Below are 16,025 nucleotides of genomic sequence, written 5' to 3'. Positions count from 1 at the left end.
AGCCGCACTGCCAGGCCCAGCAGGATAAATAGAGTGTGTAAAACCTGAATTAGCTCTGTTGTCATGTGTCACATCAGGGTCACGGCTCTTGCCTCAGGTCTCCTCGATTTATGCCTGAGGACTTTAACTTGATGGCCAGGTACTTCCCCAGACTTCTTGTGCAGCGAACACTGCAGGTCCCCCAGGCGCTGAGTGACTGAGATTAGAGATGGTTTTGAGTGAGAAGGGTTTCTTTTGCAAAGCCCCGTTGAAATACGTGCCGATTCCCTTCCTTGCATGAGGTAGACACCTGAGAGGGCAAGGAGCGCTGGCCAACAAGCAAGATTGCAGCCGGGGAAAAGCAGGCATTGCAACCTACTGCTCCTCAACTTCTGTCTTCTTTCTTCCTTCTTTTCCCCTCTTCTTTTTCCACCTTCTTTTCCTTTCTTCCCTTCCTCCCCCTCTTCTTCCCCCTCCCTCCCTTTCTCCCCACCCCCCGGTATCAAGGCGACATCTCCAAGCCAAGTACTTTTAATTTCGCCCGTGGCCCTTGCTGACACGGTGGATATGCACAGCAAGTTAAATTCCCGCCTGATCAATAAAGCAGAAGCAGTGTGTCCGACTGGTCGATATTTTTTTATCTGTCTTCAGCCCAGTCCTGCTGATGACAGCCCCCTGCGCTTCAGCAAAGGCACTCAAGGGCATCGGGCTTTGGCAACACAGCTCTTTTTTTTATTTAAATTAAAAAAAAATCCAGATGCCTACAAAAAAAAAAGTTCACGGAGTTTGGCCTTTGCTTAATAACATTTTATGATTTATCTTAATTTTTAATTGAAAAAAATTTGCGAATTAATTGATTTCTGGGACTTGCCAATTAACATTGTAATTGGGTGCATGATAAATTTCAAGGGAGCATCATTTTTCTCCCTCTCCCCCTTGTCACCAAGAAGGGGAATCGCGAGGGCAGCTGCTTCCCACCCATACGCCCCCCGCTCCTTCCCGAGGTGCCGCTGCCCTCCTCCCCCCTTGCTACTGTATCTTAAAGAAGGAACAAGAAAGCTAATAAAGTCATGTTATTAGAGTCTCGCCAGAGGTGACCCCTCAAGGCATAAATCCAGGCCGGGGAGATGGTGGGGACAGGTACTATTAAGTGCCTGACAGAGCTTTGCGAGGCAGGACTGGGTACCTCCCCTGCAGCACCCTCTCCCCAGCCCGTGGAGCTCCCCGGGGCTTTCCCAAAGGGCCCTGGCACCCCCCAAGGTGTTCAGCCCAGCAGTTCATTACCTGTGATGTCTCCCCAATGCTCTTCCCGTGTGCTGGTCCCGGGATGCAGGAGCTGCCAAGCTGAGCTGCTCCAGGGAGAGCCCCGACCCCAGCACGGAGCACCCGGGTACCCAAACAGCCGCTTCCCGCAGCACGTGCAGCATCCAGGGCTTGTCCCATAGCCAACGTTCCCCAGCAAAACCAGGCTGCTGGGGTAGGGCCGCTGCTTGGGGGATGCCGCTTTGCTCCGGGGGCTGAAGCACGGGAGGGATCATTCACATCCAGCTCTGCCCTGAGCCCCCCAGCGAGCAGGTCCTGCCCCACGGCAGTGGCAGCAGGGCATCCCATGCCACCCCATAGCAGAGGTGTTCAGCGTGGGACCTCAGCCCCACAGTCGTGGGTTTCCAGATTCAAGGCACAGATGCATCTCCAGGTGTGTGGGAAGTGGCATCACCTGAAGCTGACTCCAGCAGTGTGACTCCTGCTGGATTTAAATCAAACACACTCTGTCGCTGGAGAAACCCGCCTGGAAGTGTCAGCCTCTTCCTGAGCAGGGCACAGGGCTGCCTGCCACCACAGGGCAGTTAACAGGGTCACGTTCCCATGTGGGGTGTGGAGAAGTAGGTGAGCCGGCTGTTGCTGAAATGAGGAGTAAGCAAGCATTGTGCCGGGTCACGGAGAGAAAAGAAGCCACACCTGGGGGGACTGAGTAAATCAAGAGAGAGCCTGGTGTCTCTAGTGCTTCTCCCACCCACTTCACGAGCTGGTATGGATCGCCTCATGGCAGCCAGCTCAGGCACCCTGTGCACCCCCAAAAGCCCATGAGCTTGGATGGGGCTTCGCTGTGCCATCCTGCAGCCCCCCGCTACACCCCAGTGTGTGCAGGGGGTGAAGGGTGCCAGCCCGGATGGAGGACCCCAGGCTTCCCTGGCAGAGCTGTGGCTCTCCCCACCGGCCAGGACACCAGAAAGGCCAGGATCAGCCCAGCTCCATGTCTGCCAGCGTCAGTGGCGGGGAACCATGGGGGAATGGAGGGAAATTTACGAGGAGAGGAGTCTGTTTATTATCTAGCAAATGTGGTGCTGCTGATACTGTGGATTTATCCTCTTTCATCCCCCCTCTGATTTGTGTCCCTGCCCCTCTCTGTGGCAGATTAATCATGGACAGAAAGGGAAGAGAGACCCTCCAGCTTCCCCCCATGCACTCAGAGGGTGGCAGTGACAGCAGCCTGGTCCCTTCATCCACAGCTTCTCCAGCAGAGAGAGCACAAGCCATGCAGCTGCCCGTCCTGCTTAGGGATGCCCCATGCCTCTCCCCCCCGTGGCAGACCCCAAGGGGAGGCAGAGCAGCTGCGTGCTGCCCCTAATCCGTGGGTGAGAGCACTTCGCATGGGTCAGGGCTTCCAGGGTAGCACAGCGGGTGAGAAAATCTGTGGGTCATGTATGCCCTCGCTCATGCAATGCCCTGAAAGTGCTCTGAACGCTCCTTGAAGTGCCTTCGGACCCACGGTACCCACAGCCCATTCCCTGACCCCAGGGCATGATTTGCAGGCTGGGGGTTGGGACGTCAGCAGGCAAAGCCTCCTCTGCCGTTGACTCCCAGGGCAGCAGGAGCCCTGGAAAGGGATGCATGGAAACCTAAGGGTGAGAAATAAATCTTCGGTCAGTTATTTGCCCTGAAGCGATGCATGCCTTCTGCGGAGCCTCTTCTGAACTGCCACATGAGCTGGGAATAATTAAACAGTCATTACAGCCACGGTAGCAAAGAGCCCCCCAGATCAATCTAATGCATGACCTTTCCCTCTGACTTTTCTCTTTATTTTTCCAGCCACCTCCTTTTCATATAGTGGGAGAGAAATGAAATGACCCTCCCACCCCGGCCTCCTGCTTCACCCCACACACGTGTACCACCGCATCCTCACCCAGAAATCTGCCGCCCGCCCTGAGCAGGGGTCCCAGCAGGTGTATGGGGTGCCAGGGGTTGATAAAGAGATACCCCGGCAGGGGAGAAAGAGCCGGGGGTGCGAATGGGACAGAGCAAATAGGGGATTTTAGCGTGGTCATGCCACAGTGGTTTATGATCCTGCTGCATTTCTGCTGCAGCATCATCTCTTTGGGGGAGGCGGGTGGCTGCCCTGTGGGGTCACGTTTGTCACAGCTGGCTGTGTGGGGCACTGAGGTCTCACAAATACCGACTGGGGGAGCATCTGGGAAGCACAGCTGGGGCTGTAGGTGCAGAGCGTTTCTAGTCCTGACTCCAGCATCTTTGGCAATTTTTACCATCACTTGGCCCCTTTCCCTGTCATCGGATGCAGGAGATCTAAGCAGCACTTGGAGGAGGTGTTGCAAGCAGAGCCACGGCAGCTTAAAAATCCTGGCATGCTTCCCCCGAGGCATGGATCATGCCTGGCCGCGCCAGGGGCTGTCACCTGCAGCTAGGTGAGGATTTGGCCTCCTGTAGTTTAAAAAAAAAAAAAAATCAAACTCCCATTTCCTTATTTAGGCTTCAAGTGACGCTTCCACTTATTTAAACTGGCACTCACAAAAATCCAATTCCCTCTCTACCCGGCGACTGCTTATTTACAGTGGGTGTTCCCACCCGCACGGCTCTGCTGGCAGCTTGCTCCGCTGCCGGGGCTCCCATCCCAAGGCTGTGCGTTTGAGCCGCAAGTCCTGCAGCTGAAAAGAAATTGTTTCCACCAGATTTTCTTTTTTTTTTTTTAAAGAAATACATCAGTTAGCCACAGCTTGTAGAAACCTTTTGGCTTTGCAGGATCTTATGTGGGAGCTGCACACGCTCTGGCTGGCGCCCATCGAACTCAGGGGGCTGCTGAGAGCTGTTCCATGGACGAGTTGCAGAGCTGGAAGCCACCAGCTGCACAGCAGCAGCCCTCTTACCACCTCTTTAAACTCTTCTGACTGCAATGTCATGAAGGGATGAGCACAAACAACTGTAGCTGCCCATGCTCAAGGAACTTCTCTTGTAGTTGTTATTAATTACGTGTGGGGAGTATGGCCGGGGGGGGGCTGCCATGCCGAGTACGGAGCTCAGCCCTTCCTTGACGGATGCTCTTCATAAGCCCTGCCTTGCCCTGGGTGGGGGCTCTGCAGAAATCAGGTTTGAACATGCTTGGGGAGCCCAAGCAGCTGCGGTAGGCTGAAGCACGGTGTCAGGGCTGTTCCTGGCCCTGTCATTGCTGCGCTGAGACTTCAAGCAAGTCCTGTCACCCCTCTGTGCCCAAATTGTCCCTCTGAGCACATCTCTATCTCTTGGTCTCCTTACACTGGCAAATATTTGAGCGGTAGCTATAACTACAACAGCTTTCCAAGCCTTGCCTCAGGATGATGCGGTGATGCCCGGGCGTGTGTGTGTGCTCTCATGAGCGTGGAGGAGGAGGAGGGTTCCTGCCCTGCTGCCCTGGTGTGGGTGCCTGGCACCAGGCTTCTGCCTGGGCTGGGGGCTCAGCAAGAGCCCTGCCTGCCTCCCGTGGGCTCTGGCTGCCAGCAGCACAGCCCGGGTCCCGGTCCTCTGCCCGGCGGCTGAGAAGGCATCTCCCAGGGCTTCTGCTTGTCTCCTGACTCGGCACCCAGGAAACTTCTTTTGGAGGAAAGCTGAGATTTCTACAACAGCTTGCAAGAGCAAAGGCTTAAAGGAGAAGGAGAAATACCACCTTGCATGTGGTAAAATGCAATCAGATCACTTAGCGTTCACCTCATGCCCTGGGTTCTCCACATGGGAAACGGCAGCTCCTGTTCATGGATATGATAAGGCACCACTCCCTGCATATTGCTTTTTTTTTTCCCCTATGGCAAGCACATCCCAAAAGGCAGGGCCATAACAAAAAAAAATAAATAAACCCAAAGGTCATGGTGTCTAATGGCAACCATGGCAGGGGTAGATAAACCCCAAGACTGCAGGTGAGGAGGGCACGTATTCGGTGTGCTGAGCTCCCCTTTGGGACACCATGACTGAAGCGCTGGGTCTGAACAGCCCCTTGGGACTCTCTCTGGGAGATGCCAGGGGATTCCCAGTTGCATCTGAGGATGCTCTTAACCAAATCCCTGCCTAGTGTTAAAAGACATCTGTGTGTCTGTGGTACAGCCTGAGTCTTGCTTTCATTGTGGAGGGCCTTGCTGAGAGTAAATGTTCCTCTTAAAGCCTTAATATAGAGCAATGGGTCCTCAGGGAGCACCCTGGGGTGCATGGGGACTTGGCCGTGCTGATCCCGTCAACGCTAACGGGTGACACAGCTGCAGGGCTGGGCAGAGCCTTCCAACAGCACCAGAGCAGGGACCTTATTTTGCCCCCGCAGAAGCTCAGGGCACCCAAATGTGTGGGGATGCATGAATGCGCTGCCAGAACTGGTGCTGCAACCCTGAAAAGGGGAACCAGCAAGGAAGCAGCCTCCTGTCGCTTGGAAATGCAAAGTCTTGGGGAGAGAGAGAAGCAGGCTGCCCAAATGGCTGGGTCTTTCCAGGGCATTTCTTGTCGTCTTTGGTACTTTGTGGGGGTTGCCTAAAAGGGAAAGAAGTTGTTTTGCTGTAATGAACTAGATAAACAATTCCCCAAATAGATTAAAACTAACTGTAACTTATAAAAGTGGGTAGTAATTATATTTTATTAGCTAGCAAAACACCATTTTTTTATTTCGTAGGATAATTCTGTGTAAATCACCTTAATTAGAAGTGTCAGACAAGCCCGTGAATATCGTACTTAGTAACTAATTTCCTATGTACAGGTTATAATTTAAAACACATGGATCACTCGCCGAGTGGAAATATGCTAGCCATGAAATAATGTGGGGAGTGTTGGGGTTATTACTATGTAAATGTGTAATCATTTCAGACCAGTGCAGCCTGGCTGGGTGATTAAAGAGAATCCCAAGGTCTCCAAAGATTGTGCTCTCTGCAAGGGCCTAGAGCGAAAAAACTTTAAAAGGCACCGAAAAGTGTTTGAACTTTAAAGGTCTTTATTTCCCTTTTACCATTTTTAATTTGTCTGTGGTGTTTATGGAGGGGAAGGCTTCTCTTTGCTGATGGCCTTTCGATTCTCAGCCCGCTGCCAGCATCCTTCAGAGGCACGGGGGGTGCAGGCACCGTAATTCAGGGGGTTGGTTAGCGGGGCAAAGGAAAGCACCCTTAAATTGCAGGGTCTTGTGACTTGGATGACCAGGGCTCGCACCCATTCCTGACTTGTCTCTGGAAATAATTTTTTTTAAATTGCAAACTCTTATTAGCAATAGAGTGGGGCTAAATTGCAAGGAGCGGGGTGGTTCTTAATAATCTTCCAAATGAAGAATAAAATAACTTGGCAGAGTTTATTTAAATCGGTTCCCTTCCCCGTCAGTCCCAATGGCAGAGGCTTGGCCTTTCGGCCGACCAGAGAGATTCTCATCCTGAAAACTGCAGTTTCCTGGCACTAACACCACTTCTGGGAGGAATTAATGAGATTCTTCCTCCTTCCCTCCAAAAGGAATAATTTTAAACACCTTTAACAAGAAAAAGGAGGAAATGAGTTGTTTTTTTAACCTGACATTTGGATTATAAAAGGCAAAAAAAAAGTTGTTTCACACTTTGGGCAGTTGAGAAACTCAAGGCTGCACTGGAGATGGGGAGGGGGTGGAAATCCTGCCCATGGCAGGGTTGGGGCGCAGGCTGGAGGTGGTGCCAGGGCTGCACCTGGGAGAGCCCAGGGCAGCGGGACCGACCCTGCTCCCCACCGCCTCCCGAGAGCAGGAGGGGCAGAGCTGGGGTACGGGGGGCTTCCTGCGCCCCCCAGCAGCAAAACCCCTCAGGGGCGGGGGGCTGCGAGGGAGGCGATGCCCCCGCCCATCCATCGGTGGTCCCCGGGAACCGCAGCTACTTGCTCCAGAGCGGAGCTGCGGTGTTTGGGGTGACCTGATGGCAATGGGTAACAGCATGTTTCCCCGTGTTTTGGGGTGGGGGGCGAGGGCGGTGGCACTGGGAGAGGAGGGGGGCCGTAGCCCCAGGAGAAAACACCTTCCTCCATCCCTGCTCATTTCATAACACCCAGCCATCTGCCAAATCAAGGCAGATTAAAGCCAGCCAAATTCAATTTCTCCCCGCTGCCACTGCAGCTCGGCATCTGGGGCTAAAGTGTCCCCGACAAAGCGAACATGACAGGCACATTGCTTTTTTGTCACATCTAGTACCATGTTGATCTTCTAAAAGTCTCATAAAAATTTATTGATGTCTCCCATATTGCTGTGATTGAGAAGAAAGGAGCGCGGGTGTGCGGAGCCGGGCGCGCGCGCGCAGGCGAGCATGTGTGCGTGTGTATATTAATGTTTCTGAAGTAGATCTGATTTGATATGTCTTGTTCTATTGTCAGCATCTGTTTAGCGAGGCTTTTTAATACTTTCTGGCTGCCGATCACTCATCCTTAGCCTGGGATGCAGGCTTGCATACAAATTTTGTTATTAAACACAATTCCGTTCCCCCCCCCTTCCCCAACCTCCGCCTCCCCCCGCTAACCTCCCCCCTCCACCCACCCATCCATCATCTCCCCAGGGCTATGGGGAGCTGGGAGCCAGCCACCCCACCAGCGTGCACTTACAAGCACAGGCACTGGGCTTGGCAACATATTTCAAGAGCCTTTTGCCTGCTGCAGGTGCTTTGCATTGACAAATCGAATCATGGGGAAATAATTTATTTCCTAATGCTGTTTGCGGCATGTTAGCAGGAGAATTTACATGAGAGAGATTACTTTAATAACCAAAAAATTACAGTGGAGGCCTCCCCGCCATGTCGGCTTTGATATGTAATTGTTTCAAGTTTAACCTGTCTGGAGGGGGGAAGGTGTTATTAAATCTATAGCCTCTCCCGCTGGCGAGGGCAGGCGAGGAGGAGCACTGTGGCGGGGCCCTCCTTCCCTGCTAAATGGGGAACAAGCTGAATTAACAAATCACTCCAGCCTCCAGCAGAGCTGCTGCCTCCAAGGCGCAGCTGGAGCAGAGGGGATCTTCTTTCCCTTGCTCTTACGCTGATTTAATCCCCTTCTCTTTCCTTCCCTCCTTTTTTTTCATTGTGCCTGACCCTATGCAGGACTTGCCAGCTCTGCTCCCCTCTCCTTGGCTTTCTTCCCAGCGACCCTGCAGGCTCGCTCCCCGCTTTTCCCCAGGGCTGGGAGAGGAGCTGTGCAAGGCCCCGAGGAGGGGGAGAGTCATGATTTGACTCTGCATTGGGTATCCAGGTTTGGGGGCTTCCGCTCGTAGGACCATTTTATTCCAGCTGGAGAAATAATTGGCACTGCCCTCCTTTCCATGCCCCTCCGGCCAGGGCGAGGAGGCTCGAGTCAGTCCAGGGAAGGGGAGCCATGCGCTTTGCTATTTGACCTCATGAGATCCCTCAAAGCGCTCCCCCCCCTTGCCCACCGCAGCAGTTTTGTGTCTCTGACCCCGTTCTCTTCTCTCTTGGCAGCAAGAGCTCCATCCTGAAGGATGCCATGGCAGCAGGCACCCCCAAGGTAAGTGAGCACAACTCGGCACACCTTCCCACCCCCAAGGGATGCTCTTTACACCCCCTCACCTTCCCAGCCCACTCCCTGTCCCACTACTTGGTGTCCTCCAGGAAGGTGGCCGTGCCCTGGGGGCCAGCCAGCACTGGGGGATGCTGCTGTCCCCATTCACCCACTGGGCTGGAGCGGTCACGTCCCCACAGGGGCTCTCTTGTTCCCCATGCAGCCGAGGGATGGTGGAGCTGAAGGACCCGGCAAGCTCCAGGACTCCAGATTGTGTCTAATGACAGCTAATGAGAGCTGATCACACGCAGGCTGAGCTCAGCCAGGGAAATCATGTGCGGGAGCTCCTGGAGCCAGAGCCATATGCCAGCTTTGGAAGAGGGGAGCAGGACTGCCTCAGGGGGAGTGAAGCACACCCGAGGAGCATCCCCCTCCCCAGGGCCCACCTCCCGTCCCCTTGGCTCAGAATGCAAAAATACAAAATGCAGGGAGCGTCACATCACTGCAAAGGGCATCATTTACTAATTAGCGTTACTGTTAGCTGGACTTTGCATGACATGGTGGTGGGAAGGACCAGAGCTTGGGCAGGCAAGTGGGTGGCAGGGAACACTGCAGGGCAGCTGGGCGTTGCACAGCCTCTGAAAACCATGCTGTGCCCCTCAAGGCCGGCAAAGGCAACTGGTCCAGGCTCTCCTGCACTTCCAGTGACACAGTCCAAGGCAGGGAGGCTCCTGGTTTCCAGGAAGGTGCAGAGCATCTCTTCTGGGAGATGTCTTTGGGCTTGTTTTAATAGAATCAACTTCAGGTCTCACTCTCCCTTTTTTTCCTGGAAGTTTCAGGTCATTTTTGGCATGTGATGTCAGAAATGGAGACTGACATTTTGTCCCCTTGGGGCTGGGTGTCTTGCCAAGGATGTAAACACCTTGTCTGCTCCACCAGCTGAGGGGCTGGGGAGCCACTGTGCTGACCCCCGTTCCTGGCAGGCAGGGACACCTCCCAGGTCAACCCAGCAATTTCCCAAACCCCACAAGGGAAAATAAAGATTGTGGTAATCAATTTCCCAAACCCCACAAGGGAAAATAAAGATAAAAATAAAAACTCCATAATGTTCCACACCTTTAGCATTCCCATCTCCTGTGTGACTATCCTTGTCTCCCATGCCCTGTCCCAGGGGAGACTGGGGGGAGACCTGACCATTTCTCCCACGAAATACAAGCAGGGCAGAAAGCAATCCCCGATGCAGAAAGCATATCCACCATTGATAATCCACAGAGTGTGAGGCTGCCTTGGGATGTCTCGAAGGAGCTGGAAAGGGCCCCCACAGAATGAAAGCGGCTCGGCTCTGTGGGCTTCCCTTTCCCTCCATGTCAGGTCTGAGTGTAGATAACTCAACGGTCCCAAACACATCGCCTGCGAGGGAGAAGGACGGCTAGGAAGACAGATTAGCTGTTTGGAGGGAAACGCAGCAAGTGACTGACAGAGACCAGATAAAGAAGAAGGTCCATCTCATGGCAGGGCCGGGCTTTTGAAGTTTCCATTGACAAAGAATCCCATTTGCCTTGAGCGAGGGGATTAAACTGGGACTGGAGCGTCGTTCTATGTAAAAGAGATCAATCGTCCCCTGTCACCACATGGATCTTTTCCCTTTGCCCGTCACATCTGGGACTAAGAACATTAACTTCAAGAAGCCAGGAGAGCAGGGAGGGAGAGGGTGAAATCAGGAAATCTTTCATTCCCTTCTCAGAGAGTTTGAAAGCCTCTCAGCCCAGGAGGATTCATTATTTCTAGGTGGCTTTTGCTGGGAGACAAGTCCTGTGTGGCATGGGAAGGCACACGCTGTCACCTTCACCTGAGCTTGGTATTAAAGGCTCCTTTGTAAACGCATGGGATTGAGGAGGAGGGTGGTGGGGAGATGAAGGCTGCTTTTTCCCTTTGTGCCCACTGAGCATCTGCAACATGGGGTGGGAATAGCCCATCAGGATGCGAAATCCCTCCAAGAAAGTCCTTCTGGGGGCAAAGCTGGGCCTCCAGGCCACCCTTAACAGGTGTCCCAGGCAAAGGGATGGGGGACAGGCCCCCCGGGTGGGCTTGCAGCCCACGCCCAGGCATCACTGGAGGTCTGGCAGGCACCACCTGGGAAGAGCTGGGACCTGTGCCGTGTCACGCTTCCCATCCTGGGCACTGGTGGAAGGAGCCACATGGACTGCCATGAGGTTTCCTGGCCGGTCCTTCTCCTGCTGCTGACAACAGGGCCAGCAGCTCCAGCAGCTCAGCAGCGGGAGAAAGGGGCTGCACCTCCCCATCCATTGGGAGCATCCCCTGGCAGCACAGGCAGGGGCAGGCTGGTTCCACACTGGTGCTACCTTTGTGGTCACCAGTGGGTTTAAGACCACTTTAGGACTCATTTAGGGCCTTTGCACATACTATCGTGGGCTGTCGCTGCTTCTGTGCTGGCTTAAGGCTCCTCCTGGGGTGCAGCTGGGGGCAGGGGATTTAACTCCCCCCATGCTCTCTCTCCTGGCTCTGCTCCCATCCCTCCCCCACCGTTGCCCCAGCAAACATCTCTCCTGGCATTAAAAGCCCAGATGTAAATGCATATTCCTCACTCGCTGCTTTCCTGCCCCTGAAGAGCTGTCACTCACTGCACTGGGTCAATTTTCATGGCAATATGTCAAAGAAAATCCAATCACTCAACATGGGACGCGATGAATGCAGGATTATTGTATCAGGTTCTCCTATTATCGGAGCCGACGGAGGCAGTGACGGCCAAGCCAGGGCTGTGAGCTGGGGGGCTCCGGCCAACATGAACATGTCTGCTCGCTGCCTGGCCTCCCTCTCTGCGAAGGCAGCTTGGAGGGCAGTGCTGAGCACCAAATAGCTCCACAGCATTCAGGGTCCTCGCTTGCTTTCTGCTAGTGACCAAGCCCAGTCGATGGTGGCATGCCAGCATGGACAAGCCACTTGAACAAGCAGATGACAAACCTGTGCAGTGAGCCTCAGGATGAGATTTCTATCCAACCCTCACTGCCACTTACTTAGGAAAGCTGGTGACAGCAAGCTGGGCTCTGCCAGCCTCTGGCTGGGGAGAAGGGCCTGAGATAGCTGCTTCGTGTCTTCGGAAAGTCCCATGGCCTGCAGACAACAGGGGGAACAGCACCGTCTCCTTCCAGCTGCAGTTTCTGTCCCTGATTGAAAGCTTGGATGCTCACCCCATGGCTTGTGATAGCCTTTGGTGCCTTCATCTTCACGTTGCTGAGAGCCAGGTAGCCCACTGAGCCCCACAGCTCAGGGTAACAGCTTGCTCCTGCCAGGCTGCCTCGTGCCTGTGCTTTGCAGAAGGCAGGGGTACAAAAAGATGCTGAAAGCCCGTCTCCTTTGCAAGAAAGCATGACCAGTGTCCCTGCTCTGGGAAAGGTCTTCTTCAGGCATTGGACTTCAAGAAGAGTCCTGGACATCCGTAGCATCTTTCTCTGATGACATGCCTAAGACACCAGGAGGAAGAGGAAGGGTGGGAAAAGAAATTCTTCACCAAGGGGAAGCTTTCATGTTGGTGGGAACAGATGCGTCATGTCCATGGGAAGGGATGGAGGATGTCCATGCTCTTGCTGAGCTAGAGACCACGTCTCCATGGTCCTGCTCACCAGTGTGGGCTGGGTGTTGCTTTCACTGTTGTCCTGAGTCACCATGGGGAAACCCAACACCAGAGCCACTCAGGAGGGCACTTTCTGAAGGTGTGTCCGAGCCAGCCATGCCCCAGCCCCCTGTGCGCCCAGAGCTTCCCTGCAGCACTCCCCAGCATGGCCAGAGGACAAGTTTCAGGCAGGCTGGGCATCAGGGATGCCTTGCAGAGGCATACGGACAACACCACGGGCTCTGTCCAGGCTCGTGGCTGCCCAGGAGTCTGTAGGTAGCTGCCAGCAGCATGCAGTTCCCCCAGGCGTTGTTCCTGGGTTTCACACTCTCCTGTTTCATTTCCCCTCTTGCCTTGGCTGCCTCTTGCAAGGGATTGTGCAGGGGAGGAGCACACGTTGAGTTGAACCCATGTTGGTGAGGTGATTGAATAGTCTAAGTCTGACTGTTCCTGCTCTTCCTTGAGCAGCCAGCAGCAACTCTGAGCATCAGCATCCCCAGGTCCTCCTACGAGCATTTCTTTGCCACTGCTTGCCCAGCCTCCAGCTCTCTGTCCATGGGCTATCATCTAAGTGGGATATCACCTCTGCCCGGAGAGATCTCAACCCCTAAATTTCAGGTTATTATCTGCAGACTGTTACTTGTCACCTAACAGCATCTGCTAAACTTTCTTATAACCTCTCCGAAAGTGCTGGTATCAACTGCTGAAGGGGAAGAGGCTGGGCTGGGCTCTGTGAAGCATCCCAGCTCCCGTGGCGGGTTCGGCCATTCCTTTTCCACCACTGTTCCTAATACATGACTGCAAAATGTCTTTCCCACTCACGATCGAGCCCATGCACATTGGCTCTTGCTGCAAACAAACACCGAAGCAAGTGGCCAGGAGCAAAATCCATCTCCCGCACCCGGCGGATGCTTGCAGCTGGTTCGTTTAGGTGTGCGCCCAGCTCCTCGGAGGGTGCCCGCAGGCAGGCGGCCAGCATGCTGCTCCGAGACCTCCGGCAGAGCTGGGAATGAGGCCACAGTGCCAGAGCCCTTTGATTCCCCCACCCACCCCCATGATTTTACAGCTTCACCGAGAAGTTTGAGAGAGAATTACAGCACCTAGAGGGAAATTTGACCACTAAAGCCCTCCAAGGAAAAAGAGCTTTGAAGCAAGCAAGATTTGGAGCCTTAAACCTTGACAGAATGTCTGTATTAAGCCCTTCCCAGCTGCCTCACTCAAGATGAAATTTCTAGCACAATCATTTAACTTCTCCGTATCATGTCTGGTGGTAGGAACAGAGGACGGGTGTTAGGGCCCTGGGGTTTTAGCTCCTTCTCCTGTGTCACTGACTCACTGGGGGGGGGGGAGAGAAGTCATTCACCGTGTCTGCACCCCCTCCCTCTGTAGCTGTGATTTACAAGGAAAGATCAGAAAGCTAAACCTGAGCATTGTGGCAAAGCTATGGCCAAGCCAGGGACACGAGAACAGCCCACAGATACGTGAAGGAGGGGAAATAACCTAGGATGAGTGTCGGCAGAACGCGCTCCCTGCCAGTCTGGGGTGATAAATACCAGAGCCAAAAAATATCTTTGCCAGGTTTTATTCCATAAAACAAATTACCCCATGAACAAACAAAGCCCCTCGCTCCCCTTGGACCGAACAGCTGTGCCCTCCCATTAGTCCGGGGGAAACCGCTGTGTTCGGCAGGAGGAGCGGGCAGGGATGTGGTCCCGGAGGACAGCCAGCCAGGCTGGCAGATCCCAGCAGACCTTGGCCAGACCCCTTTCCCCCTCCACCCCAATGGGTAGTTCTGCTGGAAGGGGCCCCTTTTCCCACCGTGTAGCTGGTGCCTTGCCCAAGAGGAGCCAGAGCTCGATTGCAATCCCAGGTGTGACCGTACATGCACAGAAATAAATCAGTAGCTCACATTTCTGCAAGCTTATTCTGCTTGCGGACCACTGGAATCCTTCAGCGAAGGCCAGAAGCTGCCGATACCATTATTTCTGTTCACTATTCACACCCTTCTCACATTTAAGCCTTTCATCCCCAGCTCCATCCCACCTTTATCTCTGCCAGCTAAAAGCCACTAGATAATTTTACCTCTAACTTTCCCGAGAGCAAATGCGGACCCTCCGAAAGCTTCTAGGAAACTCAGCTCTAATAGTAGCATCTTTGTGTCAGGGATCCTCCCGCAATAACATAAAAAATGGCTAGCAGAGTTAAGGGGGAAAATCGCAGCAAGGCCTGGTATCACTCATTGCTTTCGGGTTACAGTTCCCAAGTGATAACAGCTATTAGCAACACTTTGATGGCTTCCCTACCGTGGAGGGGAGGGCAGGAGACAGAAAACATGTCAAGCCATCACCTCCATGTTAAGTGATAAGTACCTATTTAGACGGCAGAGTTAAAGCTGAATGCATCAAGCAGGGAACACTTTGTGCTAAAATAAAAAAAATAAAAAAAGGCCATATAGATACATAAAAAGCGGGGTTAGGGTATTTGTTCTGCTGACAGCAGCTGTGATGGATTGTTTAAGAAAAATAGACTCCCTGTGTTTTTCCAGGGCTATCAGAAAGCAGGAGTCCAGCACTTTAATACTCTCAAATGACCGGCCTTGGGAGGCAGCAGAATGTCAGCGGCACCGGCGGGGCTCTCCCAGCGCTGACACCTGCCCCGGCTCCGGCGAGAGGCAGTGCTTAGGGCTGGCAGCGGCGCGCGCCTGCAATTTCCATCCATCTCCTCGGGCTGGCGGCTGCACCCTGACACCCGTCCCCTCCCCTCGCCCTGAGTGCAGCAGCTGGCACACCAGCTGCGCGATGCGCGTGCGATCCGTGCCGAACCTGCCCCTGTATTTATAGATGTAAACTACACGTTGTTCCTAATTGCAATGAGATGGCTGAAAGATTTGCAGAATTGCATGGTCTGTGGAGGGTGTCGGGAGCTACCAGGGTGTGAACCTTGCAGCGGAAGCAAGGCTTACCTGGGCTCTGCTTCCTATGGTGCCGCATCCCCTGGGAGAGCCTGGATTCAGGGATGCGGGTGGGTAAAGCCGTACATCCAGAGAAGTCTCTTCCCCTTGGCACGGCACCGCTGTGCTCCGAGGGGTGGGAAGGAAACGCCAAGCGGGGCCATGGCTGCCCGGCACGGCAGGAGGGGCAGGAGGAAGGAGGGAGTACATGGCTTGGACAAGATTGATGGCCTCGTTGCCATTAAGAAAAAAATTAGCCGGTGGCGGCTATCATATTAAAGGGTGAAGAAGCCGTGAATTATTTTCTTAAAGATCTTATCACTTACAATGATAATTTTACCTTCCAAAAGGCCACTTTTAATGAGGCAAGCCAGGCAAAAAGTCATGATTTAATGCCAGATTTTTTTTTCCAAACACATTTTACTGCTTTTTTGTCCATGTTTAAAAAGCGCCGGTGACCTTTTTTTATTTAGCTTGCCCCAGGTGTAATGCTCAGGCTGATCCTCTCAGGGTTTATAACCTCCGCAGAGAGTGCCTTTACCCAATGGAGAGATGATTTAAAGGGGAGGGAGAAATATGAGGCTGCACAGCCGCTTGCACAAGGCCCTTGCTCCGTCTTTGATGCTGGGAGCCGTGGTCTGCCAGGGGAGGGGGGACCGGGGAGGGAGGAGGGTGCTCTCGCCCCGATAGCCCCACTCAGAGGCAGGCCGAGGGGGGGCGGGG

The 16,025-nt window shown here is 53.7% G+C and overlaps 1 protein-coding gene across 3 annotated transcripts in view; it reads left to right on the top strand.

Annotated features, from left to right (window-relative positions):
- RNF220 (ring finger protein 220) overlaps positions 1-16,025 on the top strand; it is a 232,688-nt gene that overhangs the window by 150,136 nt on the left and 66,527 nt on the right. For all 3 annotated transcript variants that reach the window (XM_009638821.2, XM_009638820.2, XM_035894249.1), the window contains one exon: positions 8,682-8,727. In XM_009638821.2, coding sequence (XP_009637116.1) covers positions 8,682-8,727 — 46 coding nt within the window. The remainder of the gene's footprint in view (positions 1-8,681; positions 8,728-16,025) is intronic.

This window comes from Egretta garzetta, unplaced genomic scaffold (genome assembly GCF_000687185.1).
Source record: "Egretta garzetta isolate BGI_Z169 unplaced genomic scaffold, ASM68718v1 scaffold145, whole genome shotgun sequence".
NCBI classification, from domain to species: Eukaryota; Metazoa; Chordata; class Aves; order Pelecaniformes; family Ardeidae; genus Egretta; species Egretta garzetta.
This window is presented reverse-complemented; position numbering and strand designations above follow the sequence as displayed.